Source organism: Phaethon aethereus (genome assembly GCF_964289735.1).
Source record: "Phaethon aethereus genome assembly, chromosome: 3".
NCBI classification, from domain to species: domain Eukaryota; kingdom Metazoa; phylum Chordata; class Aves; order Phaethontiformes; family Phaethontidae; genus Phaethon; species Phaethon aethereus.
The window spans coordinates 52918124-52933969 of record NC_138576.1 but is presented as its reverse complement, the minus strand read 5'-3'; the positions used below and the strand labels follow the sequence as shown (position 1 = coordinate 52933969).

Sequence of the window (15846 nt, the reverse complement as noted above, 5' to 3'; positions counted from 1 at the left end):
AAATGTCAAATCCTTTCTTTTTCAGCAAATGCATGCTGGTTTTCAATCTACTGCCTTTCAGTCATGCTGAGAGTGCCTTGTGTTGTATGGAGTCTCTGATTTATTGCCTTCCCATTTTATTTTCCTTTTAAAACGAAATCCATCTACTTCTTTAGTTACACTTGGATTTGTTGAAGTGAAGTTTAAGTCTAAGAGGATTTAACATGGGCTCCTGCACATCAAACACCTCGTTTAGGGAAGAAAGGGGATGGTGTAGCCAGACCGGGACTACTGACCAGGTGATGATCCCAGCTGTGCCTGTGCTAGTAAATTAGGCAGTGGCAGGCAGCCTGCACAGGCTCTGGGAACGGCTGCCTGGTTAATTAAGGAGTTCCCTGGCACAATTTTGGCTCAGGCCATCTAGGACCCTCCCAGACGATTCCTAGGCACAGCTGGGGACTTAGCCCAAGCCACCTTGTTTGGGAAGCTGACAGAATCTAGTAACTGGACATGGCCAGGCCATCTTTGCCAATTTGCCTCAAGGCTGGGGAATACCTCCTGGCACCGTTCTGTTTTCTGGTGTAAATGTAGCTTCTGTTTCTGCTCCTGCACATCCCACCTGGACCGAGGGACGAGGGGCTTTGCAATCACCCAGAGCAGGGCGCTATGGGGGGCCCACCACTTCCTCAGCTCTGTGGCGCTCAAAATCAAGGTGACGTGTTGCTGCTGTGTTGGATTCCCCATGTCCAAGACATTAGGCAAAATGCTTTGCACGGGGCCAAGCTATGTATTGCCATCCCTGAGCCAGGTAATACACAACCCAAGGGAACCGCAACCTCTGAAAATGGGTAGGAAATGCCTTCCCTGTGACAGCCATGCTTGCTGCAAACCCTCCTGCATTGGGTACTGAGGTTGTTTAATGATGCAGGTCCATGAGGAGATTCATTAAAATGCAAGAGGGTGCCAGGGTTTCCTAAACCAATATCTAGCTTGTTGGAACGATCACGCTTACTGCACTACGGAATGGCTCAACTTCCATTTTTCAAAAAATGGGGTGGCAAAAGCCCAGCTGTGAGTCCTGCTTTATTAACAAAGAGTAAAAATACTGGCTCTAGCACTGCACAGGTTTTTCCTCCTGATTAGTCTTACAGTAACTGGCCTAGTAACTTATTATCATTGGTTTAAGAAACCAATAGATAGAGGTTAAAAAACAAATTTCATGATCTCTTTCAGATGTTAAAATTCCAAAGGGATACACATCTTTCATAATTTATTGCCCTGAAGAAATAAATGGTGATGTATATGTAAATTATAGAGATGGAGTAGAGGTCCATCCTGGTTCTTCTTTGCTTAAGACATAGAGTTCAGTAAACCCTCAGCTAATCTCTTGCTCAGGATTGACAGGTAGTGTCAGAAACAATTCAGGCTATAGCAATACTCTTCTGCAAGAAAATATTCCAATAAATATGGTAATTTTTAAGGAAACCTTATCTCAGATACGGGATAGTTAAAAGCTATTTATCATTCTGGAGGCAGTTATTATGGGAGAAAATGAACAGCTTTTATTTTACGCACTGTCTGTGCCTTTCTACTTAGCATCTCTTAAAGCAGAGTTACAGCCTTCCTTTCTGAGGTCATGCTTTTGTGCCCTTACCCCTTCTCTTTTATTGACCTCTTTTACCTAAAGGAGAGACCCTTAAATTAATTCAGTTCCCATCTCATAACGACTGAGCTGCGGGGCAGGTGCACAGGGCACAAGCCAGCGCTGGCTGGCTCTGCCACAGCAGACAGGCTGGCATTGAGGGGTGCTGGGTGGGTAAGTGGGTGTCCACCCACTGCCATGCTCAGGCGGCATCTCCAGCCCGTTATGGACCATGCGGAGAAAGAAAGGCAGGGATCCAGGGCTGCTGGCATCCACAGGCTCTTGCTGCTACAGCCAGAGCTGAAGATCCACCAGCCAACCCCCCTGGATTTACTGCTCTGTGCTGGCTCTCAACCACACCAGCTACTCTGGGGACACCCACACATGTTTGGCACCCGAGACTGAGCCTGCCTTGCTCGTGTAGGATGTCTCCTCGCAGGGAGCGTTGTGCTGCCCAGGAGCAGCTCTGGAGGAGAGGGGACAGTTAGAGAGGCCATGAAGCAGGTGAGGAGCTTATGATCTCCCTACAGCGTGAGCCCTGCAGTAGCCGCATGCCACTGTTGTACCCCACACCTCCTCCCAGACCAGACCTGCAAAGAAACTGGTAGCTTCCCCCTCTTCAAGTACAGCGTGCACCATTAAAACCAGTGTGGGCAGGGCATTTTCCCATTATAGCCACAGCCTGAAGACTGGTGACTGCATGGCCGTGCCTGGGCAGGAAGAAAGGGCTGCTGGCCTGTCCTGGCATTGCTAAAATACTGCTGAGTGCCTGGTCTGAGCAGCATCCAGCATCTCCTGTGGACAATGCCTTTTTGTCCTCCTGGTTGGCCTGAGAGAGAGAAAGGACTCTCCAGAGACCCACTGCGGGGCCCTGCCCTCGGCAGCATCTGAGGAAGCAAGTGAGACTCATTTTTCAAACTCCTGCTGCCAGGAGCAGCACAGGAAGGTGCCCAAACCAAATCAGGGCAGGGCAGGAGCACTGGGGCCAAATCATCCCAAGTCATCAGGCGTCAGCTGGCAAATGTGCGTCTCTGGACTGACCTTCCACCAACATGCCTGCCGAGCATGCCTGCACTGCAGTTCATTGCAGAAGAGTGGCCTCTCCCCTTTCCTAAGCTGTATATCTGTACTATGCCATCTACCAGGTGCTCCTGGCACCTTTTGCTACTCTGGATCCGCTGAGTGTCACCGTTACAGTGCTGCATAGCTCCGCTCTCCTCCCACGCTTCTGGCCCTCAGTCCCTAGGTGCATTGGGCATCTCCCGGGGCTCCCTGCAGGCATCTCCATCAGCTCTCCATAGCAGCCAGCCCATTGCCTCCAGCCTGGCATGGGGTGAAACTCAGCCCAGGAGCCTTCTTACTGCCCACACCTCAGGTCATTCACGGTGGCCACAACCAGGGCCAGCCTCAGCTAACAAGGACATAATGACCAGGTCTCATTCCTGAAGTGGAGTCATTATTGCATTAGTTGGACACCTCTACCAGGAGGTGTTTCAGCTTGGTCTAAAATGGATCTTTGCAGAGATGACCTGTGTGTAGCGGCAGTTCTATTTGCACAGATCCTTCTGTGGGGGTGAGGGCATTTCCCTTCCAGAGAGGCCCACACTGATTTATAAATCACACACGTTTGTGAATCAGAATTTACAGGTGCTGCCCATGACCCGGTGAAGATGAAGCGCAGCAACAGACGTGAATCCCCCAAACTATCGCAGTTAATACTGCAACATGGGCTTGCCAGAGAGAACCCATGGCAGCACAGAGAGGGGTGTGTTAGGACATTAACACAGTTTCTCCAGGGAAACTGGTCCCTTTCTGAATGCCACGCTGGCTTCCTTGGAGGTTCCAAAATTTGACCAAAGAAAGGTCTGCCCTCCTGCCTCGCTCTAAAACCTGACGTTTATCACATGCATTTCTGGCCCCAGCCTTTGATCCCATTGGTGACTTGTGAAGGGCTGTTCTTTGCAAGTGCCTCTCAACCGTGAAAGTTCGAAGAGAGCGTAAAGTGAACATATGTCTGGTCTTTCTTGCCAGATGCCAAAAAGACATATCACCCGGTAGCACACCTGAAGAAATAGCATTCATTCTCTCTGGTGAATTATTCAACAGCTGAGACCATCTGGTTCATTCAAAAACTTTGATTTCATGAGCTTCATTAGCTGCTCCCTTGCCCTTGAAAGGACCCTCAGGGTTATTCAGTAGGAATCACTCTTGATTTCTTCCTGCTTGTTAACACAATACGACATTTAATTGCAGTCAGTAGAGACCTGGTTTAGTGCCGGTGGAAGTTCAGAGCTGACCTACATTCAGAGACATATTTACACTTGCCTCCCTCCGCTGGGTTTCGGGGCAGCATCTGCAGAGCAAGCCCAGCACTTGAAGGGAACCACCCATGATAATGAATGGATCTCTTCCCTTAAATAGAAGTCCCTATTCAGGGCATAGTTTGACCTGCCTGTTGTAAAGTGTTTCAGCTGGTTCAGAAAAACCTTTGCAGAGACAGCCCGTGCTACGTCCCTTATCCCGATGGGCACAAGGGGAAAACAGGAGCCTGCTTTGCGCTGCTTGGAAATGACCACTCAAACGTGAACACCAATGCAATGTCCCTGCTCTTTTTGGTGGATTACCACCATACATGCTTATCCTTCAGCTATTTCCCAAAAGAAAGTTCAGTGGCGTACACAGTACAAAACTTTGGGAAGTAATTAAAATGCTCCTGTGCCTCAGCTGGTATTTCCCCCCCTATATTTGAAATCCCATTTCTGAATCAAACCCAAAGAGTATGAATCCCACCCTTGCATCCACCTTCACGTATCTGAAGTAGAGCCATCATCCTGGGTGCCACCACCCATGCAGGGAGGTGGGGACGGCCGCCTGACCGGTGCCAGACCTCTACTGCAGCAGCAGCCGTGCCCTGGGAGTACCCGCGTCTCTTCAGCGACGCCAGCCAGGAGCAGCCATGACGCAAGGGCTGGGAATTCATCAAACCCCATGCTGACCTCCCAAACTGACTTGCCAGGCCCTGAAGCACCTTGTTACTTCTTCTTTGGGAAGGGAAAGAAAACTGCTCCAAGACACAGAAGAATTCAGCATCTGAAGAACTATTGTTCCATAATGTTATTCCACCTTTTTAATATTGGAAGGATTATAACATAAAGCAAACAAAACCAACTCATCCGCCCTGCCCCAAGGTACTCCCAAAGGGTTGGCACCAAGGGAAAGAGAGGAGTTTGCTGCAGAGCAGCTGTAATGACAAAACTCAACACAGTTTTGGAAACTCTGGGGAATGGAGCTTCCTTCTTTTTCCTGTAGATGTGTGGCCTGACAACTGAGTTCATTTAGAGTCCAGTTTCCCTCTTCATTTCCTGAGCAAGGAATATTGGAAGGGATTGCGTTTTACAGGGTATGTACAGAGGAGCTGAAGGATCAAGGTTGTACATGGTTGCGGGAGCAAAATGAAAACAATTAGCCAGGGAGAGCAAAGTCACAGCTGCCTGGGGAAACTAGCCTGGTGCAAGCTAAGGTATGAAGTTAGCATGTTGGAGCTCTTCTAGCACAGGACATTTCTGCATTTTTTTTTTTAGTGTTGCTTTGCAAGAATTTAAAGTCCACTGAAAAACCACTTATTCCACAATTGAGGTGTTTAGTTGGGGAGTTAGAGCAAGACACCGACTGCTGGTTAATTACTCTGGGAGAACCGGAAAGATTTGCAGCTCCCAGAGCCATGTCCGGGTTAACTGTCAGCGGTCTTGAAGCTCCATAAAGTTCCTATTACTGGAATGACTCCCTAGAGGATCTGTACTGTTGTCTTCCTTTCCAAATCAGAGGGGACGCAGGCTCAGTTAGTCCTGACATCTTTCAGACTAACCAAGAAAACCCAAGGCCTAATGAGAACCTCTTATTCTGAACGACAAACCCAACACACCTGCAATAACATTTCATTTTATCAGTCTCCCAGTGGCATGAAGCACAGCGGGTTAAAAGGAGACTCAGAAAGACTCAGTGCTTTAGCATTTAGAATATTTTAAATGTTCTATCATACAAGATAACAAACAGGTCTGAGGTCAAACCTCCAGTGTACCTGAAGGATTTAGAGGTCCATGCCCCATTGAAAGTCATTGCAACTTGTTTCTGAAAGCTTTAAACTCTGCACAGAGCTTCTGTAAACATAATCCTGCCACAAGCAGTTTTCTCCACACGCTGCAGGACAGCCATGCTGTATCTGGTCCTTTTTATCAGCAAGCCTTACAGAAAAGACATTTTACTGCAAGATATGAGACTTAAATTTTGAGCGTATGCTAGCGACATCAACCTACAGTAGCAAGTCTTTAAGTAGTCTCCAGAGGAACAACCTCCCTGGCAACTAGTTTTTCTGATGTATAGGCTCAACTGTTTTAAAGTCTTCCAGGCAAAACTCCCCTCCCTCCTCCGCTCCCTGCATGTTCCCCCTTGTGCAGGCTGCTTGTCAGATGGAGTCTTCCTAGCAAATGGGAGCAGGATTTTGTAATGACCAGCTGGTAGAAAGAAGGAAAGTACATTGTGTTACTGGGCTGTCAGATCTGCAAAGCTCACTTTAAATCAGCCTTTAAAGACGACAGTGTTAAAATGGTATATTGAACATCTGCCTGTTGCTAAAAATTGGCTTTTTACTAGACAATCTTGGACTTTTCTGGAGGTACAGTAATTTAGATATTTGTTCCTTGTGGTGAGGGCGAAGACTGAGCAGCCTCATCTTACTGGGGACAATTATAAACTCTATTCAAGACAGATGCCAAGGCCATCTGCTTCAAGACAGACAGCCTTCTTACCAGCAAGTTGCATGAGGATATGTGGGATATTTCCCTCTCTTGCCTATGAAAAATGTCCAAGAAAAAGATGGCATCAAGTTTCCCAGGCAGAACGCCAAGAACGATGGAGATAGATAGTTCACTTATCTGTAAAAACCCCACTGTAAAAGTAATGGGCATTAATAAAAGTGGCAACACATTGACACATCATTGCTGAAAGTTACAGATTCCTAATCAAGGGGAACAAAATTAAGATGCTGTGACAGCAGCCCTGCACTCCAGCTTGCACGTACTCCTTCCTGGCAAGGCAACACGCTTGCCTCCAGCCTTCGCAAGAATCTCCTTTCAGCTTGAATCACTTTGTTGCATTCTCTGCCTAATGTTAAAGGAGAATAAATTGGGGAAACTTGAAACACACTCTTCTCTCTTCTCTCAGCGCTGCCTTTACCCTGGCTCTGTCTGCTCACATGCCAAGTTCAGCCTAGAGGTCTCAGTCTAGACTTTTCTGACCAACATTTCTAACAGGCCAATTGCTGGCGAAACATGAAATTGGGAAGATAAGAGAAGGACATGATTCGAGTTATTTAGCCCAGCAAGAAATCTTTTCCCAAGTGGCTGACTGGAAAGACAAGTCTAGACTCACAGCACACAGGCACAGGCTGTCTATCCTCATGCACAGCAAACTAGCTGACAACGTGAGCTTTGGAGTTTGCAACTCTCAAGCCGACAAGAGGTAATTATCCTCATAAAAATTCCCCCTGCAGGCTCCCATGCAGATGTGAGAAATTCCACAAAAGATTAACAACGGTGACCAACAGCGAGGGACAAAGGATTTTTATCTGAAAGTTTCAAGGGGAATTTTGATTCTGGGCTTGTTGCAAACATTTAATCCCAATTCATCAACTCCAGCAGAATTGATTGAGTCAACACTTATTTTTTTCTCCAAAGACAACACCCTGTATATTACTACAAAAGTTTATACACTTATATATATAGTATATACAAAGTATAAAAATAAGTTCTGCCTGGTAGGTGACACATGGAAAAACACAGTACCAACTACAGAGCAAAGCATTTTGTGTATTATGATTCAGAGGCTTTTAAGCATTTGGGAAAGGTGTTTCTGATATGGAAGCTAATACATGCTCCTGTGAGATGTTTTTGTATCTATCTATCTGCTCTGTTCCTCCTCTCCTCCCCAATTCCCTGTACTTAGAAGCTGTTAATAGTCAGGGCACACTGCAACATACCCATTTAGGAAATGTATCTGAAGGAAAAAAAAATTCTAAATTATTTCAGCCCACTTTATCCTGAAGCAGCACCCACGGCACAGCGCACACAAGAGCTCAACTCCCAGTTCAGGAGTTGAGTCTTCCCTGTGACAAGAACCACGTTGGAAATTCAGCTCTGCAACATGGCAGCCATTCACTCCCACCTGCACCCTGAAGAGCTGAGGAACAGGAACAGCTTCTTCTCTCCTTGCACAGGGGACTGTCCTCAGGACACACTGGACTGGCTCTTTCCTCTCTCCAGACTCTACCATTTCTTATGTCAGTACCTGCATAGGTGCAAGGCTAGGCAATACCCAGTTACCCCCAGTACACTGCTTGTGAAAACAGGGTGTGGAGTGCTTCGGGTACACAAGGCTACCGAGACAGGAAAGTAAACAGAAACATGTAAACTTGGTGCAGTTACGTGACTACATGAACGGGCAGTGGAAAGACTCTCAAGCTCAGCTTTAGAGAGTTGGTCTGAAAATGGGTAACCTCCATCTTCACTCACAAGGGCCTAACTTTAGCGAGTACTCTGTGAAAGAACAGAATTGTCTTGTTAATCAATCAAAAAAACCCCAAACCATCAAAAACTCACAAAACAACCAACCCATTTCCTCCCATCTACACAATTACAGATTCTTTGCATCCCATCTACGGAAGTGCCTTATCTTCTATTCTGCTGTCAATTAAGGCAATTACTCCTTTGCTATTGTTCATAATTGATGAGCAGTGATTGGATTTATAGTAAACAATATAGTGTAATTCAAAACTGTAATTAAAGACTGTTCAATGGGATAAAAATGTGTAATGAATTTATTTCCATTAGGTTCTCAAAAAGAGAATAGATAGGGAGTCGAAAGGATTTTTTTCTCCTGCTTCCAACTTGCACTAGTTTTGTATGAACAGTGCAAGAGAGTAAGTTTATCTGAACTCTGGTACAACTGCAAATTAAAATACCAAATGGTAAGAAATATTTTATATGGACATTGCTAGGCAGAAGAATTGAATGAAGATAAACAGACTTTTTATAAAAAGATTTATTAAAAATAAGTTCTTTAAAGAGAAAAAGTGACATGTATATACATTAAATTGCCAAAACCTTTACGGGGCTTATAATACAATGTATTCCAAACTGAACAAGACGACATTCACTTTCTTTTTTTCATGTCATGCTTATTGTAAAGTAACAGCATATGGGAAGAGAAAAAAACACAACACACAACCATTACAAGCAAAATCTTGAAATTGAGGACTACTTGCAAAGATGAAACTTGGTGATCAGCATGATGCTATTGTTAAATAGAGACAGAAACCAAGAGTTTATGAATACAGTCTTCAGTTGATACAGTTTATCTGACAACTGTTAACTCCTGATTAGTTCTTAATTTCTACTGTGAATTAACAGATCTTAGCAAGTGGGTTTCTGTTCTATAAAGGTAAAAGTATTTTGAGGACAACAAACTACCACCCAAAACCAAGTAAACAAATGCAACTTTTCCAGCTCTATTGCGGTACATATCAAAAATTTCTTCTTAGGAAGAGAGTTACACAATTGCTGGTTTTCTCTTCTAACTCCCCACATCTCTGACAGCCAGAACCACAAAAATAGTTTTTCTTAAAATTTATTTTACAAGAGTGTTTTGCACACACAGTGACATGACAAACTAACACTTGATTCTGCATGCTTCAGGTGACCTCAGCTTCTTATATTTGGAGGTCATCTTTAGAACTATATCCTTTCAGTTGTATCTGTTGAAGACTTCCCATTTTTTAGTGCATAAATACAGCTAGCTGACAACTGCAGTATTACAAATGTCTACCCATCCTCACAGCAGAATTCACTCTAATCTCAGATGTATGCAGGAGTTACATCTTTAGATCCTCGTAGCATCCTCGTTAGTCCCATAGTTTAATAAGACCATCCCAGCCGCATGTAATGACTTTAGATGTTTCGTGTGGATGCCATATTGCACCGATACAGACTTTATCATGTGCTTTTAATCTGCTGTAGAGTTTTGTTGTCTTCCAGTCCCAGATGTTAAGTTTTCCATCTGCATCTCCAGATATCACATAGCTATATTAACAGGATTAAAAGAAAAGCTGTGTCATGTGTGAAGACTGCTTGTATTGTAATACTTTTACATTAAGCAATGGAAAAGAGCTTCACCCAGCAAGCTTTCTGTCTGACAGTCTGCAAATACACCTATCAAAGAATTAGCATTCATGCTGTGCTCTAAAGCACACAAGTCCTGCAGAAAGTAATTCATCAACTGCGAGGTGAATGTGCTTAGCAATACGATTATACCATACACTGTGTTACCGAAACTAAAGAGAATACATCAGTGAAAGAGAAAGTGCCAGAAGTTTCTCTAAAATTTATAGACACTTCCCTCCATTTTTTCCTCCAGTTTTGCTGAGGTTATTCTCCAGTTTTTATAGTAATAAATATCATATGTATGTACAGTGGTAAAAGTATGGGCATACTACTAAGTAAATAGGACGAAAAAGATGGTTCTCTGAACAATAAATGAGGATACCCACGCCAGACCTGCAAATTGGGAAAACTGGGCAAGTCCAAATCCCAGGTACTCTAAACAAGTGCATACTGCGGGAATAGACCCTGAGCTGCAGAGTGTGCACAAAAAGAGCCAGACGCAAGTCAGAAGTGGAAGCCTCCTGTGCTGCATCGGGGCTGGGCAAAACGTGGGGAGTGTCTGGATGGTTTAACAGCAGTATAAATCATCTTTGCAGAATGGGGAATCTGGACTACGTGGACTGTTTTCTAAATCTTGCTCAGAGCAACTGCCGAGTATAACTCAGTCCTGTCGAATGACAAAAGCAAACTTTCCATTCTGCTGCTTGGCTGGAGAACTCTCTCTGATGCCAAGTTAATAGGATTGCTGTGCATCAATAAATGTTGCAGAGGATTCAAAAATAAATTTAGCGTCTGTGCTGGCAAGTTTTAAGATGAAGCTCATTTCCACACAAACTTACCTCATGTCGGGTGAAAAATCCACTTGACAAGCATAGCCAGCTACCATGTGACCTTTGAAAATTTTCTTTTTGTTTAATCTGAATCTGTTCTGAGCTCCAAAAATCAGAATTTGATTATCCATTGACTGGCAAGCCAACCACTTCCCTATAAATGCAATAAACAAAGGTGGTATCAGTGACGCATGTGAAGAATCAGACTTAGCTGGAATGTTTTCAGAGATTTTTAAAACTTTTCTTAATCCAGATTTTCATTACATATCAGGGTTCTAGGTAGCAGCTGATACTGCTTCTGCCTGGTAAAACTGCCAAGAGGCAAAGCCTTATGTTTGACAGAATTTGGGATGCCTATTCCTACAAAATGCACTCAGGACTGTAGAAAAGCTCTAGCTTTTATAACAATGTGCTGCATCAACCCCACTGACTCACTGATAGTTTTAAAGCTACTGAGTAAGCTTGCTGGTGCACATAATCAACTAATCCAGATGAGGTAGGAAAAAAGCATCTAGCTGCCATATATTTGGTTACCTGTTTTGTGGGTACTCTACAATGGTCACCTTTTATTTTCTTTATGTGAAAAACAGGTCTAAGGTAAAAACAGGAGTTTGAAAATCTTTATGCATTTCTGCATATATTTAGTATTCTCTGCCCCAATGGAATACAATTTAATAAAGATATATTAGTGAAAGAAAAAAACCCTGGATTTTCTAATCTTAATGCTATCTCATGTTGAGTCTTGGCAGTGCATTAACTCCCGCCTGAGAATCCAGTGAAGATGATGAGCTACAGAACACCACAGAACAGAGACTTCTGTCCTGAAGTTTGCATACCATTACTGCCTTTACAGTGGTTTACGCAAACAGTGATAACATAAAATGTGCTGACTTGACTGTAAATCTGACCACACTTCCAGATAGTAGCTTGGAATTTGAGCATTTTCTTCAGCCTCCCAAAGAAACAAAATAAATGTGTACCCCAAGCATGTTATTCTTCTCTTCTACTTTTTAAAAGGTCTGTTTTCTTCATCGCTCAGGACAAAAATTTTAATTGATGAGATTTTCAATTTCCTTTTCTTTAAAGGACTCATTTAATGAGGCATGATGTATCCGGCACAATCTGTAGCATAACTATTCCGAAAGAACTTGTTTTGTGTGATATTGGACTACTGCAGGTCAAGATAGTGTTAGTTAATATGACAGATGATATCTTGAGCTGAAATGATGACTACCTCATCCCTAACATCATTTACTGTCTCATCTCAGAAATCAAATACTCAAATGCTGGCCAGACAGAACTGGAAAAAGAATGAGAAATCCAGTATTTCAATGTGGAAGAATGAGATGAACTGAACAACTGTATCAGAAGACAGCAAGTTGTACAATTTCAGAAACAAGGGTTGAAATAGGCCAGCTTGGGAAGCTAACATTTTTAGATGCAGCTATCTCTTTCTCCAGAATCTTCTTTTTTATTAGAAGGAAATCAACTCCTATTGTTAAGAATAAAATGTCTAGACTGCAAAACAAATACAATTTGATGCTGATAGCTGGCTGAAAACGTTAGCTGTGCAACAAGTTCATCAACCACTGCTTAGCATAGTGGGACTGTTAACTGTAAATCTGGCAATGCTCAATAATATTGACACTAAAGCTATTTAATTATGGCTGAAACAGTTAACACAGATTTTGTCCTGTTAGAAGGATTTTCACTGATTACTGGAGGCACTAAACCTTTATCCTCCTTCAGTTTGATTATAATTGAAGAACAGAAACACCAGTGAAACGTGAACATACAGAAACACAGAGATAATTTGGGGTTTCTCTTATGCAAGAGTTGTTTGGGCCATATTCAGAGTGGAAAGGAACAGTGTTAACAGGATCAAGTACAACATCAGTCTCTGCTTTAATGGTGGCACCACAAGGATTGCTGAACTTGCTTAGTAGTTTGCAGCTGTCATCAGTTCCCACCATTGTTTCTCTTAATGTTTCAAATACAGCAAAGAGCACATCGTAGCTCTGTGAAAAGAGAGAGTTCTTTTGCCCTGTTTGGATGAAGGTCTGAATTTAAATTGATAGTTATCCTGATATAACCCCTCATTTTGAGATATTTGTTTTTGAGACCTTTAAATCAAAACTAGTCCAATCTTGGGATAAATGCATGCACTGATTTGGGGGGTACTGTGGGGTGGCAGAGGGATGCAACACAGCAACATTGCAGAGATGCAAGCGGTAAGACATGCCTACATAAACTAGGCCTAAGAAGGCAGTAAAGTGTTAACCTACCATTTGGAGACAAAGTCACAGCTGGCATCGAATGCATACTTGGCTCAGCTATGTACTTGAAGTCTACTGGAATGTCCCTGCAAAAGGAAGAAGTATGTGTTTTATGAAGACATGGAGATGTTCCAAAGGGCTGCCTTCAGTCAGCTGATTTACTCAGCCACTGAACCATGGAGAGCCTATGGTGGTGTCCAAGGGAAGACTGTGCAAAAGATGGAAAATGTTATGAATGCCCACCTAGAAAGCACCAGCTGTGGAGCCATCTACAGGATAACCTCTGATAGAGTGAATTTATGCCAATCAAATGACCCAATGCTTAAAGCAGAATCATAATTCCAATTGTTAAGAGTAAAACTGTAATACAAAGATACTCTATTGGCTCTAGTTTAACAAAATTCTTACATAGGTAGCAAGTATAGACTGATATATGCATGTGTCTTATTGGAATGTCTTACTGACTTGAGTTTTAAGTAGAATATTTCGTCTTTTATTTTCCTTAAAAAAACCCCAAAACAACAAAAAACCCTCAAAACAAACCAGGAGTCTGTCTCTCTCATCTCTCTGACAATGTCCTCTTCCTCCTGCTCTCCCCAAATGGGATGCCAACCAATTCCAAATATGCACAGCTGAACTAAACTGTGAATTCCTTGGTCTCAATTCCATACAGGACTGTGTCGGTGTATGTTAAGAACTGTCTTGTACAAAGGCATGTGGACCTAGGGGAAAAACAAGTACAGTCTAATCCTTACTCTGCAGAATTGTCATTTGGTTTTGACTATATAAATTGAATTACTAATGGGCCGTGCATATTCACAGTATTCCTCACACTCTACACTAGAAGGCTGTCAAAAAGGGAAGGCATGCATGTGTCTTTCTCATTAAGCAAAAGAAATCTCAAGCAGAAAATAGAATTGATTAATGTATTCAGCACAAAACACACACAAAATGTTCTGCAGAAACATTAATTAATACAAAGGGGATGGTTATGACTTCATTGTCTAATTCACACAGTAGAAGGGCTGCTGCAACACTATCAGAGCAGAGAGCGTGGGTGGCTGCCTTGTACTCACTAACCGAGCCTTGCTGGGTGGCAATATGGTTGACATTAGCAAGGTAATTACAATTCTATTTTGTTGTGGAATGAGTTATTTCCCATCATCTTGTGTTAAGCAACGTGCACATGGGCAGTGGGGTGAGAAGCTGCTCTATTGTCAGGAAGCAACACAAATGCTCCTGTGAGTTTAATGTTAAATCATTTACGCCTCAGAATAAGAAGGACAACCCACTTAATACACTCTGTGGATAAGAACATGTGCAGGGATAACTGGCTTCCAAAGAGGCAGACCTAAGACTACTGTTGGACAGTAATTCTGCAAAGGATTAACAAAAAGTCCACATAATCTCCAAGGCTGACCAACATGACAGCACAGGAAGTGCAGCCCCTTGCGCCCCATTCTACCCTTTTGCATCAGTACCCAAAGAGCTTCAAACCCCACCCGCAAGAGGACACAAGGTCACCGCTGCAGTAAGGCCAGATCCCGATCAACTCCCAACATCGAACACTCCCTTCAGTCCACCAGTCATCTGGAGTCCTCAATGCCAGGGAAAAGCAATCCCATCGGAAGTCCCGTTAAAAATCGGTTACATCACAGAAGATGCATCTCCAACGCTGAATTGTACTGCATTGAGAAGTTCACATGCAGCACAGGTTGTCCTGCCTTCTCTCCCTTTACAAATGAAGGCAGGGTCACCTACTGGAATTTATTCAAGACAGCTCTGCTTTATGTTGAAAGCTACCAGACACACTTAGGACAGCTGCAGGATATGCTGCATTGAACTATTAGGCAGAATAAAGAGATACATTTATATTTCACATTTGCTTCCAGTCAAATTGCTAAATAAGTAATTATCAGCCTGCTCCCTTAAAAAAAAACCTTCAAAAAAAATTACCAGGAAGGATGCTGTCATGGTTGCCTGACCTTAAAACTCATGTGATATACTGTTTATTCAAATTTTTAAATTTAAAGATCTTCAAGTCCTTTCCCCACTTCGTAGCATTTCAAAGGCTGAAGTGTTTTGAATATCAAAAATAGTATCTGCTAGCCAAGATTGAGACATGATACTCTGGGGTGCTAATACAACTTCTTCCCCAAGCAGGAGAGAGAAAAATCCTTTTAAAGTAAGAAGAAGAAAACCAACAAGCCCCAAACCCAACCCAATCCAATTTTGGGTCTGCATATCATGAAGAGCTCTCTCAGGAGACTACAGTATCTTTACCAGGAATGATGGAGAGAAAAGGCCTGCTGAGGGTTATAGCTTTACAGAGATGACAAGTGTCCTAAACCTCTCAGAATAATAACTAAGCTACCACTGTACAGTTCTTGCTTTGCTAGCTGACTCAAGTCAGGTAAAAGAAATAAAAGCCTTCAAGGTCAATTGCCCAAATCATTTCACTGTTTATCCAAGTAGGATCAGATGCATATGAAGCAGACAAAGACAAAACAACATTTTGCATTTCTAGAAGAAAGAACACAGAATGTGATCTCCATGTCATCTTTAGTATCACTGTTGTAATGGTGCAATCACATGAAATGCAAAAGCAGACAAATTTTAAAGTACTACAGTTAAGACTCCTAAACAAACCATTTGATCTGTAAGAGTCTGTCCTATACTTGCAGTCTGAACTTTCAGCAACCAACCAACTGCAATTCAGTGCACAGCAGAGTGAAATCTATGCATAGGAGGAACTTCAGGGGAAAGGAGATCTAAATTCTCAGGGGAGAAGTTCCTCACTGTGATGAAATCTGACATATCATCCCATTACCAGCTCTAGCCAAGCCAAAGTGTTTACAAAACATACCACAAAATTCCTTTAGACAATTGAAACTAAGCAATTAGAT

General features: G+C 42.9%; 1 protein-coding gene across 1 annotated transcript in view; it reads right to left on the bottom strand.

Annotated features, from left to right (window-relative positions):
* Positions 1–9575: 9575 nt before the first annotated feature.
* The window catches only part of CDC40 (cell division cycle 40), a gene marked incomplete at both ends in the record, with an annotated part of 42270 nt that continues 35999 nt past the window's right edge, over positions 9576–15846 (bottom strand). Inside the window, 3 exons of the mRNA XM_081997187.1 lie at positions 9576–9753; positions 10674–10818; positions 12950–13026. Of these exons, the coding sequence (XP_081853313.1) occupies positions 9576–9753; positions 10674–10818; positions 12950–13026 (400 nt within the window). The remainder of the gene's footprint in view (positions 9754–10673; positions 10819–12949; positions 13027–15846) is intronic.